General features: G+C 33.1%; 5 protein-coding genes across 5 annotated transcripts; 1 reads left to right on the top strand and 4 right to left on the bottom strand.

Moving 5' to 3' along the window:
• Positions 1–1,419: 1,419 nt before the first annotated feature.
• LOAG_00539 (hypothetical protein) lies at positions 1,420–2,400 on the bottom strand (the record flags this gene model as incomplete). The annotated part of the gene is made up of 3 exons (XM_003136079.1): positions 1,420–1,455; positions 1,924–2,056; positions 2,195–2,400. 3 exons carry the CDS (start codon positions 2,398–2,400, stop codon positions 1,420–1,422), a joined length of 375 nt encoding a protein of 124 aa, XP_003136127.1.
• Positions 2,401–3,474: 1,074 nt separating this feature from the next.
• Positions 3,475–6,889, top strand: LOAG_00538 (hypothetical protein). The gene is made up of 6 exons (XM_020445466.1): positions 3,475–3,568; positions 4,148–4,302; positions 4,418–4,573; positions 4,966–5,058; positions 5,675–5,812; positions 6,017–6,889. Exons 1-6 carry the CDS (start codon positions 3,493–3,495, stop codon positions 6,143–6,145), a joined length of 747 nt encoding a protein of 248 aa, XP_020304078.1. The 5' UTR covers positions 3,475–3,492; the 3' UTR covers positions 6,146–6,889.
• Positions 6,890–7,735: 846 nt separating this feature from the next.
• On the bottom strand, positions 7,736–12,350 carry LOAG_00537 (PWWP domain-containing protein). The gene is made up of 15 exons (XM_003136077.2): positions 12,267–12,350; positions 11,996–12,148; positions 11,713–11,854; positions 11,380–11,523; positions 11,161–11,276; positions 10,849–11,039; positions 10,416–10,646; positions 10,252–10,336; positions 9,736–10,091; positions 9,351–9,452; positions 9,045–9,114; positions 8,888–8,971; positions 8,673–8,718; positions 8,308–8,494; positions 7,736–8,132 (listed from the first exon to the last, which is right to left on the bottom strand). Exons 1-15 carry the CDS (start codon positions 12,336–12,338, stop codon positions 7,961–7,963), a joined length of 2,151 nt encoding a protein of 716 aa, XP_003136125.1. The 5' UTR covers positions 12,339–12,350; the 3' UTR covers positions 7,736–7,960.
• Positions 12,351–13,367: 1,017 nt separating this feature from the next.
• On the bottom strand, positions 13,368–18,878 carry LOAG_00536 (hypothetical protein; the record flags this gene model as incomplete). Its single annotated transcript, XM_003136076.2, has 18 exons — positions 13,368–13,509; positions 13,909–14,098; positions 14,169–14,291; positions 14,380–14,451; positions 14,565–14,627; positions 14,772–14,919; positions 15,332–15,402; positions 15,773–15,898; positions 15,979–16,044; positions 16,162–16,250; positions 16,412–16,525; positions 16,680–16,808; positions 16,895–17,003; positions 17,092–17,154; positions 17,232–17,384; positions 17,497–17,679; positions 18,047–18,112; positions 18,825–18,878. 18 exons carry the CDS (start codon positions 18,876–18,878, stop codon positions 13,373–13,375), a joined length of 1,956 nt encoding a protein of 651 aa, XP_003136124.1. The 3' UTR covers positions 13,368–13,372.
• Positions 18,879–20,858: 1,980 nt separating this feature from the next.
• Positions 20,859–23,081, bottom strand: LOAG_00535 (hypothetical protein). The gene is made up of 7 exons (XM_020445465.1): positions 23,004–23,081; positions 22,747–22,813; positions 22,374–22,523; positions 22,075–22,227; positions 21,704–21,844; positions 21,233–21,361; positions 20,859–21,039 (listed from the first exon to the last, which is right to left on the bottom strand). The coding sequence occupies exons 1-7, from the start codon at positions 23,048–23,050 to the stop codon at positions 21,013–21,015; spliced, it is 714 nt and encodes a 237-aa protein (XP_020304077.1). The 5' UTR covers positions 23,051–23,081; the 3' UTR covers positions 20,859–21,012.
• Positions 23,082–23,487: the final 406 nt, after the last annotated feature.

Genomic DNA, 23,487 nt, shown 5'->3' with positions numbered 1-23,487 from the left:
CTTGTTTTTCTTAAATAAAGGAAAGAAGTTGTTTTGATTAAGTTGATGTTCATTTATTTCCCTCAAATGTAATTAGAATGGAAAAGAAAAAATGGATAGGAGGACTCTGATAAACCCGTCTAGTTGCTAATAATCTTTTGCTTTGTGAATATGAACATGATATTTTGTCTTGTTTTAAAAAAGCATTTCTTTTCAGTCTTTGTGATCATCCGTTTATTCCTCCAGCATGAAACATTTAATATCTACGGGTTTTACTGTTATTTGTACAGAAGTAAAATGGTTTATTCGACAAGTTTTATGAATAACACTGGTTTATTCGGTCCCACAATTTATTTCTCTTGATTTGAAGTGTTGGATAGCGTGTTATATTTTAGTTCATTGTGTGCTGTTGGTCTAAAGGCTTGAGGATTGAATTTTTTTTTTTCTCCCTGGTCTATCGGTCAGTATTCCAATTCAGCAGAAGTCTTTTTGTGGACAGTTCGTCCGTATCCATCAAAAAAATTATCATTAAAAAAAAAGAATTATTAATGATGAAAAAGCTGGAGAATGTGAAGGTTCCTTTATGTTGGTGACGGGTTCTTATAATTGGAAGTGGATAGTAGCAATACTAGCGATGAGTAGAGTTATTGGTTTAATTATATGGTTGTTTTGAAATTTCCCTTTCTATCTTATGATTCATTCAGCTTTGCAATAATTTTTTATCTTCCATATCAGTGGATGCTATTCGAGATTTGTCGGTAGATTCGAATTAAGGATCACATTATTGAGACATTTTTTTTTTTCAATTTAAATTATTTGACCATTCTAGAAACAGAATGAGAAAGTCCGGAGGTATTAATATCGCGGCAGGATTATATGTAACGGTCTCAGCCCCAGGAAAACTCTGTTTTCCTTCATTTCACTTTATATTTGTCATTATTACAGGTGGCAAGATAACACTAGATACAAAGTTTGCCATACTAGATTCCTAGATTGTATTGTTTGGTTGGTAAGGTTGGTAAAGTTTAACAGGGATGGTTGGTCAGCGCTGGTATTAAAAGTTTGGTCTAGCTAGGAGGAAATTTGAGTGGGTGAGTTCACCGTCTTACGTGACAGGAATATTATTAGTCCTGGAAGCCCATTCCTGGCCGTGGGGTGGAAATGGAATTTGTACTTTTTGCACTTATGGAATGAATCAGTGAACTTTTCATCAAAAAAGTGTTTATTATATATATATATATTTGAGAGGCAATTTTGTAGATTCTGCAAGAATCGATGTAATTTCCCTTTGTATATCTGTGGGATTTCATACTGCTGGCATTATTATTTTCTGACGTAGTTTATTTGGATAAGTTTGTGGAATAGTCAGATATCCTTATCAGTTATCACTGTAATATATAGTAACGAACCAGAAATCTAATCTTTTGATCAGGTTTGGATTTACAGATATTGCTGTAGAATTAGGCAAGATTGAGCCTGAAACGATTAAGTCTAATGGAATGAATCAGAAAGTTGAATTTACTACAATGAAATGATTTCCCGAATAGTATAACCTTCTTGTCATTGCCTACAACACTGGTATTGATGATAGTGGAAGGAGGACGGGAGTAATAGAGAGGAGTGTGTTCAGCTCTCAATATCAAATTATAGATTTGTTTGGCGGAGTGAAATTTCAGTGACATGGCTGATTGCAGTTTTCTGTTGTCACATTGTGTACAGTGATTTATTATTCTGTGCTGTACTTTTTCGATCCAAGATGAACCAAATCAAATTCTCTGTCAAATCAGATCATATCGGAGTCACTGAAATATATGGTGTATCTGATATTGTAAACATTTTCCTAGAAGTTGCTGATAATAATACTTTAGATAATACTGCTTTCTCAAGAGATTACCTAAAATTTTATGCAAATTTCATATAGTTAACCATGAAAAATTTGCATACCTGAGTGATTTGTAGACTTTGTGATGATGTGCAAGTGATGATAGTATTGAAGGTAGCGGCATGGTAAGTGCAAAGAAAGTAAATAGCAAGATGTTCCAACAATTTATAAGCCAGTATGGTGGGTGGAAAAATGCTGGATTTGGTAAAGATCTTATCAATTACTTGTTTTTGTTGATGATAGGAATTAAAACTGAGGTGTGGTATCTGATCTGTCTCCTAATTAGGGACAGTTGATTGTTTCACATTCGAATGATACACAGCAGTAATTAACCAGTTATAGCAGTATTCACGGTGTCTTGCTGGAGTCCCATTGTAATATACTGAACATATAGACTTTGTCGGAGAAGTCACAAAACACGGGGATTCGATAAACGTATGCAGAAATGTCATTGAGAAGAAGCGACAGGAAGAGTTCGTGAGAGATCTGTTTTCCTTTATGTGAATAAGATGAGCTTTTTTTATTTTTCTGTTTCTCATTACATATTCTATAAGAGAAACAAACATTCCTTGTTTGCAGTGTGACTATTTCCTCCAAGACTTGGCCTTTTGTTCGATTCTTCATTATATACCCAGCGGAGGGTGCCTTATCAGCGTCTCAATGCTATGGATTTTCATATTTTAGTTGTCATTTTAAAGCCTGGGAAAAGCGGGAGTGGGAGGAGGGTAAATTGATCCGTGTCTGCTAGTAAAGTACAAAACACGTCTAACAAAATAAGACCGTTCATTTACCAACTTTTCCTTCTTTTTTTCTTTATGACGTTAATATGTTGGCATTGTTTCCCTATAAATTCCCAAGTTATTGGATTAAATTCCAAAATAATAACAATTTAATAATTGCTGACAACAAAGTCCTCTTCTTCTTTCCCTAAAGCTATATGGATACTATGTGAATTATTTTCCGATAATGTGAATTATTTCCGATTTCGTATTTTCGAACTGTTGAGCAAGTCGGCTAATGAATTTGTTGCTAATTGAAACACTAAAATATTGCAGAAAGCATTTCTAAATAAGTGACTGTAGAGGAGGTCAACAATAAAGGTGGTCGTTTTAAAGTTATTACTTTACTTTTAGTAATAATAATGTTGTATCTACTGTAGTGAGAGCTTCTACATTAGGTACGCTAATTATTATTCCTCAATTATTACTTGATATATTTTTGGGAGAATGGTCTCTGGCATATAATGTGAGAAGTGTACTGTAGAATGATGTGATGTGAAGTAACTAGAGCTAAACCGATATTTATGAAACAGTAATCAGCACTGCGGGATAAACTGATAAAGTGATCCTTCATGAATTATATCTGGAAAACATATGCATTTTTCCTCTAAACTATTTTCATCAAATTTTATAACATTTTTTTCGTACATTCTCTTATTCTTTTGAAATTATCTATTTGAATTATCATTAAATTCAGTTTGACAGACAGGTGCTGTTCAATTGTTTGTAAATTATTTTCATTCCATGTATTTCCGAAGTTATGCATTGTTTTATAGTTATTTGTTAGTGTGTGTCTTTATATTATAGTTTCATCTAACTTCGTATTTTCCTTTCATTTTCAGGAAAGAGACGATGAATTCAGGCACTGTTGAAGGGAGTACATTGGTATCAACAATTGCAAGTAATATCCAACGACTGAGCCAATATGGTCTGTTTTTTGTTCTTCTTGAATATCTTTCTACTGTTATCATTTCAGAAATATTATTCCTAAATATAACATACCATACGCAAACTAATTCACTTTCTGCATTTATCACATGACGATATGCCATTATACATTTGTTTAATTCGGCATTGCTTTTATATATGCATTATTCATTCTGTGTTTTTCATCGTCGGTAGAAAGTAATGTTTCCCTCACGCATATGAAATGATGAGATCTCAAGAGAATTCATTCTTTAGCTGCTGCTGTTAAGATGATTGTTGTTGAACTTTAGGACATCCTTACTGCTTTAACGTTACAAAATTCAACTTAAATGTGTGTTTTCCAATAACATCTTGATAAAGATTGTAGGCCTAGCATGATTATCTCATGAAGCTAGTAACAAAGATATCTTCTGTAAGTTAATGTGTCTTTTTCCACTTAATTTTTATAAACTTAAGAAATCGGGCGAATGGTAAATTAATTTATAAAAGGGATCTGAATTTAATATCAGTATAATTTTAGGCAGAAATATTTTGAAATTGAATTTCATATCATTCAGATTATTCTTCAGTCAAATTTCAGTGCAACAATTGGAAGTGTTAGGTGGAAAAATAGGTAGCAGTGATGATGGCGAAAATTTGCGCGATCAGGTAGCGGAAGTAACATCATCAGCCAATACATTGAGCAAAGAAACGAACACATTGATGAAACGTTTGGTGGAATTATCAAACGATCAGGTTTATCTGTCACTAATTTTATAATTATAGAATTCTTGCTTCACCAATAAAGTAAATTTGTTATCCATCCAAGTTTTTTCTTAATGTTTATTTATCCAATATTCTCACTTTTTAGAGGTATGCATCGACGATGAAAGTGCATCGTGAAAGACTTATGGGTGATTTAATTGGTGTTTTAAATCGTTTGCAAGTAGCCCAAAGGAATGCAGTTGCGAAAGAAAAGGAATCAATGAAAGCAGTAGCTGCTCAGGATCAGCAAGTTAGCCATCAGGTAAGTGTGAAAATGTATTTAATTGCTGCTTCTTAACATTGCTCAGAATCAGCAAGTTAGTCATCAACAACTACGGAAACACACTTAACTGCTAGATTTTAGCATTGAAATGCTACATTTTAAAGGATGATGAAATGATACAAGTGAAGGAAAGAGAAAGATTTATTTATCTCGTTCCAAGGAGACAAGGATATTTACAATAGCTTTAACAAAACATAAAGTTTGTAAAAGTGGAATCCATTCGAAAAATTTGATTCTCCTGGTATAATCATTTTCTCCTATACACATAAATTTCGATTTCTCGGAATCCATCGAGAACAACAGAGGTCTTTGCTTTTGTTACTTTTGAAAGAATTTTATTTGTTGTTGATCGACGCTTACTTTAATTATAGATAGAACAAGTAAATGATGACGAGCAACAGGAACGGCAGCAACTCCAGATTCAGCATCAGCAGCATCTCATGGAAATTAGAGAAAGGAGTGAGGTCACTTTCACAGCTTTTTTCTTAGTATTTTAATTTATGTTATAATTTAGCTTTCTTTGATTAACTTTAAGAAGGTTTGATTCCCCTAATATAGTAGTCTTTTTTGTTTCTTACAAATACGATCTCATAATTTCAAAGGAAGCATTATGAACTTGCTTTGGGATGATCGGCTTTGTCTCGTTTATAAATTTGCAGATGAAATGGGAGGTGTGCTGCGTCTGTTGCTGTACGGTTTAATTAATTTGATTTTATTACTTTATTGCACGATATAAGCAAACTTTATGACCTATAAAATTATCAGAAACGCTAGAGCTGGTTTTTAACTGTTCAAAATTCAGTAAAAAATTACGTGAGGAAAGTAGCCGCTTGACAAAGCTTTTTTTACTGATTTCAGATTGACCTTTTTAAATTTGAAAAGTCTCCTATTTAAAAATTCTTTTTAGCTTATTACACAAATACTTTTTTGTTCCAGAGGTTTTGCATGGTATTCGTAAAGAATGTGCAAATAATTTGTTCCCATTTAAATATTTTAAAATAAGAAAGAGTGCATAAAGCGCATAAAGCGATTAGAGAACAGTGCTAAATTTACTAATTTGCTTATAATTTATATATCCAGGCAATGAGACAACTTGATCAGGACATCAGTGACGTGACACAGGTAATGAAAGATCTAGCGAGAATTGTACATGATCAAGGTGAAATTATGGATAGTATTGAAGCAAATGTGGAACACGCATCCATGCAAGTGCAACAGGTGCAGTATTTTCGTTGTGTAAAATTTGAAGTATTTTAATATTTCAATGTGGGGGAGTTCCGTAATCAGGATGATCCGAAATATTATTTTTGATGGAACTGTAGAATTTTTGTTAGGTTTGGAAGGATATAAGGATATGCTTTTTGCTGCGTGTGTTTTATATGAAAAAAAAAAAAAAAAGAACTAGTCTCTATGTGTTTTCAGGGTGCAACAGCAGTACAACGAGCTGTTATATATCAACAAAGGGCAAGACAAAAGAGAATTTTCCTACTCTTATTTTTCTTTACTCTCATTCTCATCCTCATTCTCATTGCATATTTCTTTACCAAATAAGGTGAATGACTTATTTTGTCTGTATAACTATTTGTAAAAAAAAATTTAGAAAAATGACATAATATTGAAATCGTTGGACTGACTGATACAATACTGATCTATACACATTTTTCGCATAAATGACTTTCCCTCACTTAATCATTTATCGATCTTTGGCGTAGATGTAGCTGTAAATTAGGAATAGGTTATTCAGTAACACTTTTTGAAGCGACAAAATTATTTATAGCAGCAATTCTAGGCAACACAACTGATGCTTCAAAGCCCGACCCTCATGCTGTGTTGTTTCAAATTTAGTTCCAGTTAAATCATTTTAATTGCACTTGTCGATTCTTTGCATTTAATTATCCCGTCTAATGGATGACAAAAATAACTAGAACTGATTGATTACAGTGGTTCTCAAGAGACTGAATGTTGAAGCAGTTGTAAGTTGAGCGATGACACCAGGCATGATGTCATGTCCCATTGGTGATCAATTTCTTATAAATCCTTTCGTGATTTCCTTCTCTTCCTTGCTAGATTTTCGCTTTCTTAAAGCAATCTTTCTCCATGGAAATTGCAAGCTTTACATGTCATTCGTGGTTTCCTTAGGAAGATACGGAAAGAACTTCAGCAGTTTCATGTGACATGTGAAGATATCATTTGCTACCGTATACCACACAACCATACTGTGATGTCTCTCCCTAACTTTCGCATCTTCGTAAATATTTCAGTATTAAATACTTCAGTGAATAGTTCTCTCCTAAAGCATGCGTTAATCTAGTTTGCATGAGATTTACATAAATTTATGGATTTCCCTACCACACGTATACTATTATCATTAATTCAGCTTATTTGTGTATATACGGACTTTTTTGAAAAATTTTCTCACTCTTTACTTCATCAATAAATCCAACAACAGTGGTAGAATGAAATCTGAAAATAATGGTAAATACAACGACGGACAGAAAGCACCGTTACCGAGATTTACCACGAGCTGCAAAATTATAAATTTTATGGAAATACAACTGAGAACTGAAAAAAAAGAACAAAAACAAACAACGCGCATGTGACTTTCAGCTGCATACATTAGGGACATAAAACTAAAGCGAAAAGTATGGGCAAAAATTTCCAACGAATTTTGGCATTTTTATAATGCTTTTCTTTGCAAACACATGATTGGAAATTTGACGGTAAAATCAAAGTCCCCATTCCACTTAAGACATGGATAGTTCAAGTCCTGTTATAAAAAGTCTTGAAGCTCAATAATCTTGTGATACTTGTACAAAAAAAACCATTTCCTTCAAAACATCATTCCGGAATTTTAAGAAAAGTCATAGCCTTAAATGCGACAAAAAAGACTAGCACAATGAGCTCCTGTCCCAAATTGTAATACTGAATAAAACAATAACGAATAAACATCGTCAACAAGAACCCTATGAAAATCTAACTCTTGGAAGTTTAACTACCTCGAACTGGATAATAACCAAATATGACACGAAGAAACAGCTCTAAAGATGTGGTCCCACAAATGGCTTGATAGCTTTTGCAAGTATTATAGATATTTGAAAAGAACGACGAAATGATGTTATTCACTCTCTATCTGATCATTATGCGACAGTATAGCCAAGTAGAATGCTAGGTATTTGGAGTACTACAATCTTTTAGATTTCTATGATTTCTTAAGCTACTATAATACACTGATTCCACAGCTACGATGAGCTTCTGCATTTAAAAAATGTAGGCGGGTGCAACATTCCAACATCAAGCCTATGTATTATTAACCAAAATTAGAAAACTGACTAACTTTAACAACTTCGAAAAAACTAGGAATTTCAGCTATGCAAATCTTGGTGTATGCATAGCACATGCTTCCCAAAGTTTCTTTTCTGTTTCTCGATCCAAAACACTAGGCACCTGCTTCGTTAGCGCTAAGAGTGGCGCCAATAAGCTGAATAGCGTATCCATTAACAAATCCAACGATCCATCCACTGTACCCGGTTCATCGGTCCTACATGTTAAATTAAAACAAAAACTATTTCAACAGATCATTCATCCATTTCACAAAAACAGTTAATCATTACTTGAATTTCCAAAATGCAAGGGTGAGAAAACTTTGATAAAAAAATGAAATACGAGAATACAAATCCTATCATATTTCTGGTATTTGGTAAATTATGGAATACCGTGTGCTAGCAGCTGAAGTCATCGATTTCGATACTGTAATGCACACGGCGGCTGCATCTAGCGGATCACCTGGGAATTCTCTCTCTGGAGACAGTCCACTTTCCCTTTTTTCATTTGTCCACCATCGTACTCGCCGTTCCATACAACTCCTCAACTGCACAACCCCCGAGGACCGAGTACGATTACCTAAATAATTTCAGAATCCCCAAACTAGAAAAAAAATCCTGATAAACTAAGAAATCGGCAATAAGTTTCTGCACGATTTTAACTGCACTTGCGTTTCCCATCAATACTTGTTTCCTTTCACGAAGCAAAAACACCTCATTACTGAAATAAAAGAATTAAGTTCACATAATATAAATACCTGATTGCCTCGTATTTTTCCTCGCAGTCTTTCTAATTGACTCACTCTGAAAATAATGAAGCACATGAGTATATTTCATCTGAAATGGAATTTTATGCTAAAAAAGAAAAGTCCACTGATTTCGTACTATAATACACACAGTACTACACTCATGAAATTTTGTGGGCTTAATCGGGTTGAAATTCGGAAAATGGATTTAAATGCCTTAAAATAACCTGTTCGCCTTCAGTTTCACTAACTGATGGTGATTTCCTTCGGATTTTGATAAGGTCTTTCCATCTTCCTTTCTTGCCCAAATCCTAAAAATAAAGAACAAATAATTTATATTATCTGTACGAAATGAACCAAATTTGAAATTCCTAAATCTAATACCTTAGGTATCTCTTCATGACTCCTGACCCAACCATACCATTTACGACACTTCTTATCAACGCAACGCCATCTAAAAAAAAGGAAAAAAAACAAAAGATTTGAAAATAACATCTAAAATCAAAGAATTTCAGAGATGGAAGTGATACAATAACTGATTTATCTTAAATTAACTATATCTTTTGCCTGTCAGCAATTCTACTTATCTTTTGAAATAAGAACACAGCCTAAAGCATTTCAAATTTGCTACTACGAAAATGTCGACGTTGCCATAAACAAAAACCATCAATGGCCGTCACAAAAAATTACCTGTGTCTGTTGCCGCCACACATCTGTGGCCTTACTTGTCCGTTGCAGTGAAAACAGTGTCTGCAACCATCTTCCGCAACTAAAGGCGTTTTTTCCACTTTGCTGTAAAAAAAAGTGAACCGAAAATGTAAAAAAAATCGACTACTGGACCGGAACAGTTTTCCCAAAACTTTTTTTAATTTGATAAGATAATGAAGAAAGAACTAAAAATCGTTCTAGAATTGTAATAAGTCTCGAAAAATTTTTGTTCACCATCATCTCAATAGATCATTGAATTTGCAAAAGAAGAATCAAAAAATTTAATAAAAATCCGAACAATTTTAATAGCAAATTTCACGAGAAAAAATTTTTAGTCATGCATGAAACAATCTGAAAAATAACTTACTAAAATTTGGGACGCCCACTCCCAGTTCTCCTGGAAGCAACATTCTGACTGTTTGGAATTGGCCCATTCTGACTCTGAGAAGAAAGTGAAGACTGTACTGAAGTTGAAAAAACACCTTTCTGCGCAGTACACTGGGAATATCCTTGAACTTGATTGGATTCGTTTTCAACTTTTGTTACAGATGGCAGTGATGTTTGCGCAAAAATATTAGAGAATGAATCTGGTGGTAAGCAATCAGGTATAATATTTGAAATGATCGGGTCATGAATACTGTCTAAAGTGCTATCATGTAGCTTAGCACTTGGGGAAACATTCAATGTTATAAGATCAGTTTTAACATCGTCAGGATTCTCTTTCTGAAAAGAAAAAAACTAAATATAACTAAATTGACCCAAAGCAATGCGTGCACCAAGAACATATGCAAGGGATATCAGAGAAGGATTTTGAGAAAAGAATGCATGCATTAAGATTTATATGAATTTTTGGAAAACATGAAAGAATAAAAAAGACACTTACTACAAAACTAGGTAATTGGTTACTCATTTCAGAAATTGACGGTTCATAAATTTCGTTCCATTTCAAGCAATTCGTATTTCCACATCTGGAGAATTAGTTATAAAAAGTTCGAAACTTTTAAGTAAAACTCTATAGGTCTTTTTTTAACTGCAGCAAAGACAAACCTCCACTTAAGACCATATAGAATGCAATGGTAACCACAGCTTGAGCAGTTCTTCTGGACAGGATTCTGTTGGTGGAATTCAAAATTCTGTTCATCAAAACCTGCTAAAGGGTGATCATCAGATGCGCCCAAAATATCGTTAAATGACAACGATGATAGTGGGTCTGTAGGGCTGAAGAGCGGTGATGATCCGAACAAATCATCGAAACCATCTGACATACCCGAACATAATCTGAAAAAAATTCAACTGAAAAGATTTCATAGCATATGAAATTATTAACAGAAAAAAGAAAGAAAAATATGACAATGAAATATATAATTCTGTAAAATGTTCTATTTTTTTTTATAAGGAGCAGGAAAAAGTGAACGAAAGTAAATGCTTAATTCAGAAAATATTATCATGGGATATGATAGCATTACGAATTCCAGTGAACCTTGTGCGTCCTGAAGATACGCTGTTGAAGCGTTCACGTAGTTTCCCAGATGATAAATAATCACCAATAACGGACTTGGGACACTTAATGCCACTTTTCATTGATGATCTTGAAATTTCATCAATGTCTGCACCAATCCCATCGAGAAGAAAATTACAAGTACCTTCACTTAAAATCGGCAACATCGGATCCTAGAAAGCAAATGTTAACGAACAAGTAATGATGGATGTGAAATTTGATCCATCTTATGACTTAGTATTCTGCAGTACGTGATCCATTAAATTAATATAATACAAGAAGGTAAAAATTTACTTCGCCCAAGTCTATATCAAATGACTGGGAAAATGAGTTCGTTTTATTACGACTTGAGATGGACGTAAAGCTTCCCAGACGCCTCCGTTCACTTCTTATTTCAGTGTTGTCTTTAACTGAAATGGAATAAATTTTTAATGTAGTTTTTATCTAACATAATCCAGCAGTTCAGAAATAACCAATCCCAGTGCTTTATAAATATCTACCACAGGAGATTACTTGGCGAAAGAGATGGCGTCCGCATTCTGGTTGGAAGAGGGGATGATGTGGTTGGACTTGATAAAAGATTTTCCAATAGGCTCTCACTGGTATCGGATCGACTCGATTTCCTCCGACATCTATTTCCACCGCTAACTCTGGTGCCTAAAAAGATATCCTAGCCTATTTAAACTCTCTAGTGATTAAAACTGATATCTTGCCGCAGGACTACCAGATTTTAAGCGAAATATTGATTCAATTACTCCTAAATTTCGACATCATTAGTATTGTATATGACAAAAGATAAAATGAAAATCAGTCGTCTGTCAACTTCTAAAAGGAAAAAAGTGAAACCTGATAAAGAATTAGCGTCACATAATCCTGGAGATTTTTCGACGGCAGCAGATAAACATACTTCAGAAGTCTTTGGTGTCGCCAAACTGGATTCCATGCAACCAGCAGCTTCGCGTGCTTCTTGCAAAGCTTCGGCAAATCCCTTGAAAAACAGAAAACTGATTAGTGCCATACAACTCAAATTTACTTAATTTTTTTTCTTGTTTTTTTTAAAGGAAGACCTAGGATGAATAATTACGGATATCTGAAACAAAAATGAAAGTGCAAAACTTTGAGGAGTTACCTTAATCTTCCGCTGTACCTCATATTCATTACGATAAGCATGGTAATCAAATAAATCACTTTTCTTCATTATTGCTGTTTCATGCGTACCATAGAAGAGTACTGAATAACGACCAGCGGGTATACCTTCCATTTTCTCTGATGGTTGCATTATCTGCAACAATCACTCATTTATGGTTAATTTCCATCATTTAAAGCAATCATTAAAACAATGATCTTTCAATGAAACCAACCAAATCTTCTTAATTTAATACTTCTGCAAACAAACTCACCATTGCTGGCCATGGTGGGAATCCTTTCATTTTAGCCCACACAACGGCGCCTGATTTAAAGTCTTTATCCATTAGCGCCTGAAAAAAGGGATCATTAGATAGAACTAAGTATATTAATTCAACGACACCACAGACCATACAGATGGAAGTCACATTATTACAGAGTGATAAGTCACGTGTGTTTAAAATGTATTTGGGACGTGTAAACGGCAATGAAATAACATTTATCTGTGGAGAGATGAGGTGACACATGCGTATGACAAAGTTAACATAGAGATCCACATATCCAATTGCAGCATGGACATGAAAAAAGTTACGTAAGCACACGTGAAATGAACAATGGTATGAATACGTGGAACCGCAAGTAGTAGTAAGATGGGAGAAATATCAACTTCGGCATATAAAGCGAACGCACATAAATGCACTCACCCGCCTGCCCGCCCGCCCGCCCGCCCGCCTATCAACGACCCTCCCACGCGCATTCCAGAGGTCGTCTAGACATGGCAGGTGCACGTGAATTGCTTGGCTTACTGCCATAAGGCGGTAATTTGAATCGTGAGTAACTATCAGCGTTCCAAGAGGAAAATTTTCTGACACAAGCACTTTTTGCATGACGTCGCAACATATGACATTGCTGTGACACGTCACTATTCCACGTCCTTACCATTGATTTACGTCTGAAACAACGTGCATAGCTTGACAGAAGTGTGAATAGACGAAAAGTGAAAGAGGAATAACGCGTCCGAACGATAATGAATGCGACTATAAGCATTCCTGGATTAAGCAATGACTCAAGCTTTCCCGGATCGGATGGGTATTAACGCTCTTGCTGACCTGATAGTGACAAGTTCCACGCAATAGTGAATGGAACAAGTGGGAGAGAGATGCAGAAGAGAAAGGGTAAAAGAACGGAAAGGGATTGTTGTCATTTCCGGATCCAACCGATGATTGTACGGATTGAGGTTAAAAACTGTAGGGAAATGAGAGAGAGAATGATGGAAATGCTTGAACAGGAAATGATTTCTTTCATTTATTAACACTTCAATAAACCAAAAACAAGAAATCATTCATTTATTATATCAATTTCATTTGATTTTTGATCTGTTTCAGTTATTCATTACCTCTAATAGCAATGCTCTTAATAGTCGAGCCTCATAAGTTACCGTATTTTTTGCATTCTTAGCTTCCAATTCATCCATCATCAATGGACCAGCTACTGTTGTTGGTACATCCTTTCCGTGGACTGAAATAAAATATTCAGCAAGTTATTCGATTAAATATTGTCGGTTTAGTCTTAGCAAAAAGTAGTTAATTGAATTTAATCAAATTTAAAGTTTCAATTAAGGTAAAATAACTTTGGCTACTAGATTTAATCTATGATTTTTTTTTAATCAACTGTAAATTTAATCGAACCTAATCTACACCTAGCAAAAAGTGTAAATTGGGCTTGATTAAATTTATAGATTCATTGAAGGTAAAGGAATGGAGGATGTATTCATTCTAACAGATATTGTAAATGATTAGCTTTAAAATTAAACGACTTGAAACGGTCCTTTCAGCAAAGCTAAACGACGCTAATCAATGTTGCATCGAATTTGAAATTTCAATTCTTTTCCCAAACGAAATTTTGTTATAAACTAACTTTCACATTGTTCTAAAAACTGAAGACATTCTTGTAGCACAGAATCTCTTATGTTGATTATATGTTTTGCCAAATTTTCGATGAGTGAAATCATACAACGTTTACAGTAAAACCACGTATCTGTACCAAGTTTCTTATCATATGGTTCCATAGCTTTGATCACTCGTGAAATGCCGAATTCATAATTACCCTAAATTAAATTTCATATGATAATGCATTTTTCAAAAGTTTAAATTTCTTAAATTGAAACTTAAGCATACTTTTGAACAATAAAGTGTACCAATAACGAGATTTATAATACATAAATGAAAAGATTTGGTCTTATTTGAAGTTGCTGCAGTTGCTTCCTCTTCATTCTCAACTTTCTTCATCAATTCTTCAGCCTTCAAGAAAATAAAATCTATTAAAAATTTATTTCATCCTTTACTCAATTACAATTAATGAAATTTAACTTTTTATCGAAACATTAACCTCTTCATTTTGATTAGTCATAATGTAGCAAACACTGAGATTTGCCAGAATTATTGCTGTTATATTAAGCATCTGAAATAAGAAATGAATGAATCATTGACGTTAAGTTAATTAATGAATTATCATTCAATGAATCACTGATAACTGTTGAAATAAATGGAATATTATTAATGAATAGAGCGTACATTATCAAAATTCTTCTTTACATTTGGCTCGTAAAATCCCGCTGCCTCCTTGAATTTATTTCCCTGGAAAAGAAAAATGATCAAATTTTACTATTTAATTGAATAGGTGCCATTGAAATCCTTGCCATGCAATAATACGCAAACAACCTTGGCTGAATAGTATGATAATGAAGTAATCTTGGCTAAATGATGACAACAGTTTGATACCTGCATGAACAATGTATGCGCTACATTTAATTTCCAAATATCATTTTCGCTACAAAATTCCACTGATTTTCGAAAAATTTTTTCGACCTGTGAGTAATCATTCATATCCCAATAAATTTTAGCCTGCGACATCAACACTGGCATATATCTGCTTTTAATTTAAATTCAATTACGAATATCAAGAAATAGAAAAATAAAATTGAAAAGTTAATCTTTTTCTTTCCACTTGTAAAACTATTATATAAGGTATTAAAAATTCAAATTAATTCCAAATGATTCCTAACTTATATGTTATAATTTCATATGCAATCCAATCAATAATATTCATATTTAGTACGATATCAAAAGAGAATTGCAACGATATGCTGCAAACATTTCGGAGAAAGTTAAGATGTTAAAAGTGAGATCATCGTTCTCTCTAATAATTTGCATTATAAGCTTTGTTGAGAATGTCTCGTATGTTTGATTCTATTCATCCCATAATGACAATACTGTTGATGGAATGGTAATCTAGAACTTCATATTTATGCTATAACAGTAAAAATCAAAATAATACTTACTTAGCCATTGTGTCATCATATGCTTTGACAACTTTCTGAACATTTAGCTCATCGTTTTCTTGACGAATTTCCTGAATTATTACAATTTAAGGAATTATCCTTACTGTCAAATGGATACTTAAAGATCGAAGAAAATTCCTCTAAAAAAAAAAAAATTTACGTTTGTTTGTTGATTTCGAATAAGAATGGATACATATGACTTGTCATGAAGCCAAGAATGGATACATATGACTTGTCATGAAGCCAGGAATGGATACATATGACTTGCCATGAAGCTAAGAATGGTTACATATAACTTGTCATGAAGCCAGCCAAGAGTCTCAATTATGATAGAAAATTGAAATTGGTGCAAAACATTACTTTATATATTTTTAATTTTTCTCTTTTTGAATAATTCCATTAATAATGATTTTTTTTCTTTTTTATAAAATAAAATCGTACATTTATGCGTTTAGCCAATTTGCGCAATTCATTAATTTGTTCATTACCAATTGCTTCAAACTTGTTGTACGCATCCATTGGCGCTGTTTGTTGCGTAATTACTGCGTCAAGATAATCATACAAATACTATGAAACAATGATAACAGTAATTTTACAAAATGAATATATGAATTTTTGGTAATAATGAAATTTGTCGTATCAATTACCTGTGTAAGATATTTGTTTGTTAAATGAGCATTTTCAGCCAGAACATCAGCTGCTAAATCGTAGTACTGAAAATGATTAATCAGTTTTCTTTCATAACTGGATAGAAGTTCTGATCACCGGTAACTAACACCGGCAATTGCTTCCTTTTCATATATCTTTTGACCGGAAAAATATGATGTCACCTCATATTTACAGTAGAGAAGAAGCAAATTGCTGAATGTCTCCGGTGGGAATGGATTTTGGCTCAAGAGGTACTGTAATTTTGCAAAACCTGCAAGCAAGTAGTCACGAAGTATACGTTTGTGGGAAAATTTTTGTTTTAATATGAAATCAACGAAATTAAGTTCTGAAACTTATCAAATGATCAGAAGGATTAATTAACTGAATGCAATGGAAAGATTGACATTTCAAAATGATATTGAAAGAACTTGCCATCGGATGGATTGATATCCATATTAATTAAGGCTTGGTTATGTAAAGTAACCGGATCAAGTTCTTCTTCCAGCCTTGGTGGCATATCTGTTAGCGCTTCAGAAGCTGCCGATACTATCAAAATATTGGATAATTGAAAAATGGAATGAAACGTGCACATTCCAGTGAATGATTTTTAACTTTGTTTAAGCCATTAAATTTCAAATTTTCGAAATAATTTTTAGTACTGAATAACTGACAATTTTTAGAATATGAAATTAAAATTTACAATTCTTCAGATTGTATTCAATTGCTGCTTTTAAATTGCACGCTTCGATCAAAGATGTTTCGTGTAGAAGACGTGTATTGCCAACTGAACTTACATCCATACCTTCCGTTGCCATACCAATTGACAGTTCTGCTCAATCAAACTTCTGATAATCAAGAATAACTTCTTTTTTTCTTCTTTTTTCTCGAAATTTCTCCTTTCAAGAAGAAATTTACCTGGATGATCTTGTACTCCTCGATCAATGATATCAGCAATAAATTTTAATGCCTCCGAGTAATTATACATTTGATAATGGCATAAAGCTATTGAATAAGCCAAACATGGCTGAAAAATCTTTTGGAAATGATGACAATAAATCCTTTCAAAGTAATAAGAGCAAATGATTAATTGAATTTTGCAACATTTTAATAACCTGATAACCATGAAGATGTGTAGCAGTTGTGAAGCGTTCAAGAGCCTTTTCGTAATTTCCTTCCTGAAACATAATTGACAACTGAAAGCATAATATGTTCTTTCCCATCCAATACTTGTTACTCTATTTCACTGGCTAACCTTATATTCAAGGCATGCTAGATTGATATCACCGTCCGGATCATCTACTTCATATTTTTCAACGAGCATTCGAGCATTTGCGATATCTTCTTCACGATATTTAATTGCCGATTCCAATTTTAGAACTTGTCCAGCAAGTTGTGAATCATCAATCTTAAAACTGTTCCATGGGTTTCATGCATAATTTTAATTATTTCATTTTTTAAATTTGTTTGTTTTCTTTGAAAATGCTAAATCTAATTAGCACTTTTTGAAAATGGTTCACTTGTGAAACAACAGCAGTAGCTTCCGGAAACATGAAAGCATTGTAGAGAGACTGAGCCCAATAAAGTTTATATTCCGGATAGGTTGAATATAATTGCACAAGTTTTTCGTAACATTCCGCCGCTTCTGCGAATTGTTGCAGATAGAAATAGCAATAGCCGAGTAACGACAGTGCCGCTCGACTCTAAAACCATATATTTTTTAAAAGTTTAAATTATGTAAATTTTATGAATTACTTTTTCTATTTCCTGAATAACAAATATTTCCAGTATGATCACAAGATATTCATTCCCTAACTTTTTTTTTCTTTTTTTCATCGTTATAATTATGCTAATATTTTGAGAAAAATAATTTCTCTCCCTCTCTTTTTTGCTCTCTTTCTCTTCATAAAAAGTTTTCATCATGCAAAGTATCACGTAATTCAGTTTGCTCCAATTTGACAGAAAAGGAATTCTCGTCTGCCGAAAAAGACTGCTCCTTATATTTAATTCGATTCTTATCAGCCGATGATAAGAAAGAGAGGAAAATTGTTCAAACTGATTAAGAATTACATTTGGCGCTCGTTGCAATTCATATTGAAGTGATCGAATTGCATTGTCATGTCGGCCTTCTTTGATCTACAAACCATAAATTTTAATCATTAATTAATAGCGTTTAATTAAACAGGAAAAAGTTTCATTCCATTAGTTTGTTTCTTTTTTATCTCCCGACAACTGAACTGAAGCCATTCGTGTATCTAGAGAATTCCATTTCTTAATTAAATTATTTCTAGGAACGATGAAACTCAATCTATTATCTTAATTTCAACAGAGCTCTAATTTCAGCATTATTTGAATGCTTAACTTTGGTTAAACTGTCATACTTCTCATCATCTTTTGAGTCATCTGACTTCTATGATTGTAATATACAATTTTGCAGAATTTTCAATCCTATAAGCTTATTGCTATGTATCATTAATTAATTTGTAATGTACCACTTTCAACGTACAATAAGAAAAGGTAAATTGTTTTTTGCTTATGTGTATCATATCATGCAATATCCATCCGCACCTTTGGTTATTTCTCAAAAAACAAGGAATACAAAAATTAATAAAAACTTTTTAATTCCAATTATTAAATAACAATCAAATGAACTAGTCATATCATTTGATCTTAGTACATGTTAATGAAATAAAAGGATGATTTGGATAAACTATCAGATGTTTCAGTTTAGAAATTTAGCATATTTACCTTGGAATCATCCATTTCAAGAAAATGCCAAAATCTTTGAAGAAAAAGTGCTTAGATTAGATTCACTTAATTATTCTCTTCCAAAATTATCAAAACGAACCATTCCATAAATTGTACTTGTAAATTGGCCATCCTTTATTGGTGCAAAAGGCATTTTGACCAAAGTTATAAAGGACACAAACTAATCCATTTTTCCTTTTTCCATCTTTCAGGATTATGAAACGAATTACCATAGCAACTATACCTATGCTTTCCTTGGGATACTAAATGCAAATTCAATAATTAAACACTTTCTGTCACCTATACGATTTCCGAATCAATTTTATATCAGTATTAGCTACTGTAAGATTCTAAACTGTAGTGCGTATTAAAATCTCTTTAGAGAAAATTTCCGAGATTCTCGGATAAAAAACCGATGTTTATATGATATAAAAACCGTTTTTCGTTTAGTTATTTAAATCTACTAGTAGTAATTGAAAATTCTATCTGATATCCCCTACTTCGGTTTTAAATTTTTCTGGTCTATAAGAAATAATGCATTTCGCATCAAAGATTATTCAAACTATACCCACTACAAATTTAGTTTCATGCATATACATACTTTTTCTAAAAATATAATCTCTGATTAAAAAATTTTGTTAGCATAAATGATATAAAGTTCATCCCATCGCTTAAACTTTGAACCTCTGAACTTCTCTTTCTCGATATTTATAATTCTTATTTATCCTCAGTAATGTTTGTGATGAATAATGCTTGCAAAAGTCTTGACAGACAATAATGAATTGCATTTCATTCATTCCGCTGAGATTGATCTATTTTTATCCTATGTATACAGATCAGAAGTATCTATCATTTGTTATTGTTTGCAAATTTCAAGGATCACAACCATTAATGATAATAACCAAGATAGATGCAAATAATGAAATGAGATGGACATGATGCGGCAAATAACTTACAACACAAATCATGTATGACGCGCAGATTTCCGTTATTAGATGGTATGCTGCACCGAATGATCGGAGTACTTAATGACAGTTTTGCCGCTCCAATTTAAATTACAAAATTCAGTGTCCAGCACCTTCCTTTCTTATCTCTCCTTGAAACATCTAATCTTTGAAATGTCGCAAAATCAAAGCAGTTCTTAAATTTTAATCAAATTCTCAGTCTTAGAATTTCCAAAGAAACGTTAATAAGATTAACAAGTTTGTGCAGAAAAATATTCATGTAATATTTGATTCGTCAAAATTTAAAACTTTATGAAAACAACACCAGTACACGCTGTATATTAAATTATAACGCGGAAAGAATTACCTGCATTATCACCGTGAAATTTCATACAGGCACTAACGAATTAATTAAGATAAATGTTTTATAACTTCACATTGAATTTACATTTTTTTGACACTTCACGTCGACGCTTTTTTGGGTAAAATTCATTAACTGTTTAAACTAGATGCGCAAATTAACAATGATATTCCTTTTTCACTATTGACAATACCGTTGACTAATAACATAAATTTAAATAGTTCATCAGCAAAATGTCTTTCAAAATGATAAATAACATCAAGATAATTACCATAAACTACAAGGGTACACAGCATACAGGAATAAAATATGAAAAAGGTAAAAAAAGAAAAAACAACCATGAGAAAAAATAAAATGACAAAACTGAATCTGAACAAAAATTAAATATGAATTAAAATCATGCTAAATGTGTGTAATAGCTATAAAGTCGTCCTCTAACCATAACAGGAACTTGAATACCAAAACATCGATTAATTGCTAGAAGAAATCCACATGGAGAAAATAATTATAAAGCCACTCACAAATTATTTTCTTTTCAAAAATAAATAGTTTTTATAAAATATAGCATGCATTACTTCCAGATAGATGTTTATTAAAATGCAATTATTCTAACTGTCCCCAAATTCTGCTGAAGAGCCGAAATTCACTGATAGGCTAGTGCAAAAGACACAACAGATATGTAGAAGATATATAAATCACTGATCTCAGAAAACAATTAATTTTTTCTAAATAGCTAATCAGCAAATTGAACAGTGACATCTATTCGACTTCTTTCAAGTATAAATTTGATCGAGTAAGTAAGTACCTTAATACCTCGTTCACTTGCCGAAAGGATTTCATTTGCTGAGGTAAGTGCTGTGATTCTGGTGTCGAAAGCTTCACTACTTATTTACACTACTTATTTACACTACTATGAATGATGACAAAAAAGTACTAACATTGTTAGGAAGAGTAAAAAAGAGATCACACAAACAGATGCTCGGTCAAAATCCTTTCTGTAACTGCCGTACCTGAAATTTGGAAACCAAAACGTAAAAATTGAAATAGAAAAAATTATTCGACATCATCGGGTTTTAGATTGGAGCTTTGTTTGAAACAATCAAGCAGTCTTAACTCATCACAAATAAAATTCTGGTTCAGAATAATAACACAGAATCCATAAAATCTTATTGGAATACTGTCAACTTTCAAATATTTATTTACTTGTTTGTTTAAAGTCCGTATCTGATCATGTAGTGACTGCAACGACTCGGCATGCTGCTTTTGCATCATGGTTATTTTCATTCGTCCTTGTTGCTCTTGCATAATTACTTCAGCATTCAATTCTGCAATCTATAATGATCGGTCAGTACAAAAATAGGCGGATTAAACGCTAAGTATACCGAGGTGATGATTGAGGCATTATTCTTCATGCATGGTGCATTTTATTCAGAACTAGCTATGGAGTATCAGCTTTCCTATGTAGATTCATGATGGAGGCTGATCATCAATCTCAAGTAATTGATATCTGCTCGATATTATTATAAAAATCTCTGAATAAACAAGTCCTACACAATTTTTTTTTCTTTTTCGACTGCTGCGATTCTCCAAAAGGAAGCTGTACCGAAATCGAGAAAGTTAAAGCTGGTGCGCCAAGAGGATATGATAATAACTTCATCACTTCAACAAGCTAACCTTCTTATCCCTTTCCAGTATAACTCTGTCTTTTTCGAAGCATTTCTTTTGCAGTTCTAAAATTTCATCCTTATACTGTTGAATGACAAAAATGTGTTCCGAATGAGCACTGTCTAACGTTGTCTCCGTCATCGCATTTCGCTGAAGAAAAAATCACTTTGAACCGTAGTTAATTTAAAAGAGACTGGGCAATAATTTTGCTTTCTAAGAATACGAAGATTATTGCTGAAATTAAGATTAATATAAAACAAGCTTTTACATTGTTGGGACACAAAGCGTTACTCGTTCTATTCTTTTTATATTTGCTTTAAATGAAAAGACTACAGTTTGCAAAATAACGAAAGGGTGTGCAAAAAGTATAAGTTTCTCACCCTCGATATTTTTCCACCTCTGTTTTCAGAAGAATTTCTTTTCCGCTTCGAATGACTGCTACTTTTTGACTTCGATATATTGCTATATGTTGCAGCTTCTCCAAACATTGCCTTTCTAGACATTGTACATAAACGGCAATACAGCGGTTTATCCTATAAGTCATTTAATGCTATGATTAGAATAGGATTAAATTAGTTCTTTAGCAAAACATTTCCATGCAATATATTGAGCTAACTTCATAGCAGTCTCTCTGAGAAGTGAAAATGATAAGCCATGAATGGTCACAAATATTCGCAACCTTCTCCGAGGGCTCTCTAACAAAGGCAGATTTCTGAAGGCACTGAGAACATTGCACTGGTAATCCATACTTCCTCTCAGCATGACAACACCAAACACATTTGTTAGCAACAAAAGCAGCTTGTAGCTGGCAGTACATACATATCGTTGGCTGAAATAAATCAAACAATTATTATTATTAGCAGAGTCTCGTGCTACCTTGGAGCGTTAACACGGATTGTCTGATATAATTGGTTTCTTTAAAGAGCAGAATCCACTGTTCAGTGGTTAAATTAGTTGGGGAACTGAAACATTCCTTAATGAACCAAAGAAACTATCCAGTTATAGAAATAAAAAATGACATTATAAAACCACTTTTAAATCATAAGAGTAACCTTTGTTTTATATTTCTCTTCGTTCTTCTTACACTTTTCACATTTTGAATCACCTTCACTGCTTACACTAAAACATATGTTCGAAGGAGCATTAAAATAAAGATTTGGCAATCAAAAACCAAAAAAAAAAATGGACTGAAATTTGACTGAAAATTTGCAATAATCACAACGTATACAGTTTGTTTGATAAATATGAAACAAACTAATTAACAGCCCATTGAAGGATCAATAAGGAATGCTTATGGGAGATGACTTACGTTACTTCGGGCATTCCCGCCTTGCAGTAACAACACTTACGTGTCATCTTGTCCTTCTCATTGATCTTTCTCCTGAAAACAAAGTAATAATTTAGACACAAGTAAAGAAATATCCCCTTGTCTTTTCCGGTGTTTTCCTCATGCGATTCACTTTATCTTCATTCCATTCGGCATAATAAATCAGAAAAGACAAGATGGAGAATGAAATTCATGAAAAATTCGAAATTTCACCCGAAGGATTCAAGCATGAAAATGAAAATCTATCGATCAAAGGATCAGTGACCTGTGTCATCTCCTTGAGGGTCACTACAGTTTTGTTTAGCCGTACGTAACAGGCAAAAAATCAAACTAAGAGTCGGAAATTTTTCTTTCGCTCCATTCGCCAGGAAAATGAAAAGAGAAAAAAAGTATCAGATACCTTCAGGAATTATCCCACTACATTCCAAGTTATACAAATCTTTTGAGCTAATTACAACATTTCTAA

Source organism: Loa loa, assembly GCF_000183805.2.
Source record: "Loa loa unplaced genomic scaffold supercont3.65, whole genome shotgun sequence".
Lineage (NCBI taxonomy): Eukaryota > Metazoa > Nematoda > Chromadorea > Rhabditida > Onchocercidae > Loa > Loa loa.
Note: the sequence above shows the minus strand (reverse complement) of the source record. Positions and strands in the feature narration are given on the sequence as shown.

Bases quoted from the DNA above. Each gene is read 5' to 3' on its own strand.
- LOAG_00538 (XM_020445466.1), top strand. From the start codon at position 3,493: ATGAATTCAGGCACTGTTGAAGGGAGTACATTGGTATCAACAATTGCA. The intron at 4,303-4,417 runs GTTTATCTGTCA...CTCACTTTTTAG, and splicing joins TGGAATTATCAAACGATCAG to AGGTATGCATCGACGATGAA. The intron at 5,059-5,674 runs GTCACTTTCACA...TTATATATCCAG, and splicing joins AAATTAGAGAAAGGAGTGAG to GCAATGAGACAACTTGATCA.
- LOAG_00535 (XM_020445465.1), bottom strand. From the start codon at position 23,050: ATGACACGTAAGTGTTGTTACTGCAAGGCGGGAATGCCCGAAGTAAC. The intron at 22,814-23,003 runs GTAAGTCATCTC...CATATGTTTTAG, and splicing joins GCGGGAATGCCCGAAGTAAC to TGTAAGCAGTGAAGGTGATT. The intron at 21,362-21,703 runs GTTAGCTTGTTG...CGATCATTATAG, and splicing joins TACTGGAAAGGGATAAGAAG to ATTGCAGAATTGAATGCTGA.
- LOAG_00537 (XM_003136077.2), bottom strand. From the start codon at position 12,338: ATGGATAAAGACTTTAAATCAGGCGCCGTTGTGTGGGCTAAAATGAAA. The intron at 11,524-11,712 runs GTTTCACTTTTT...ATATCTTTTTAG, and splicing joins TGACGCTAATTCTTTATCAG to GCACCAGAGTTAGCGGTGGA. The intron at 8,972-9,044 runs GTATTAGATTTA...CTTTATTTTTAG, and splicing joins GTCATGAAGAGATACCTAAG to GATTTGGGCAAGAAAGGAAG.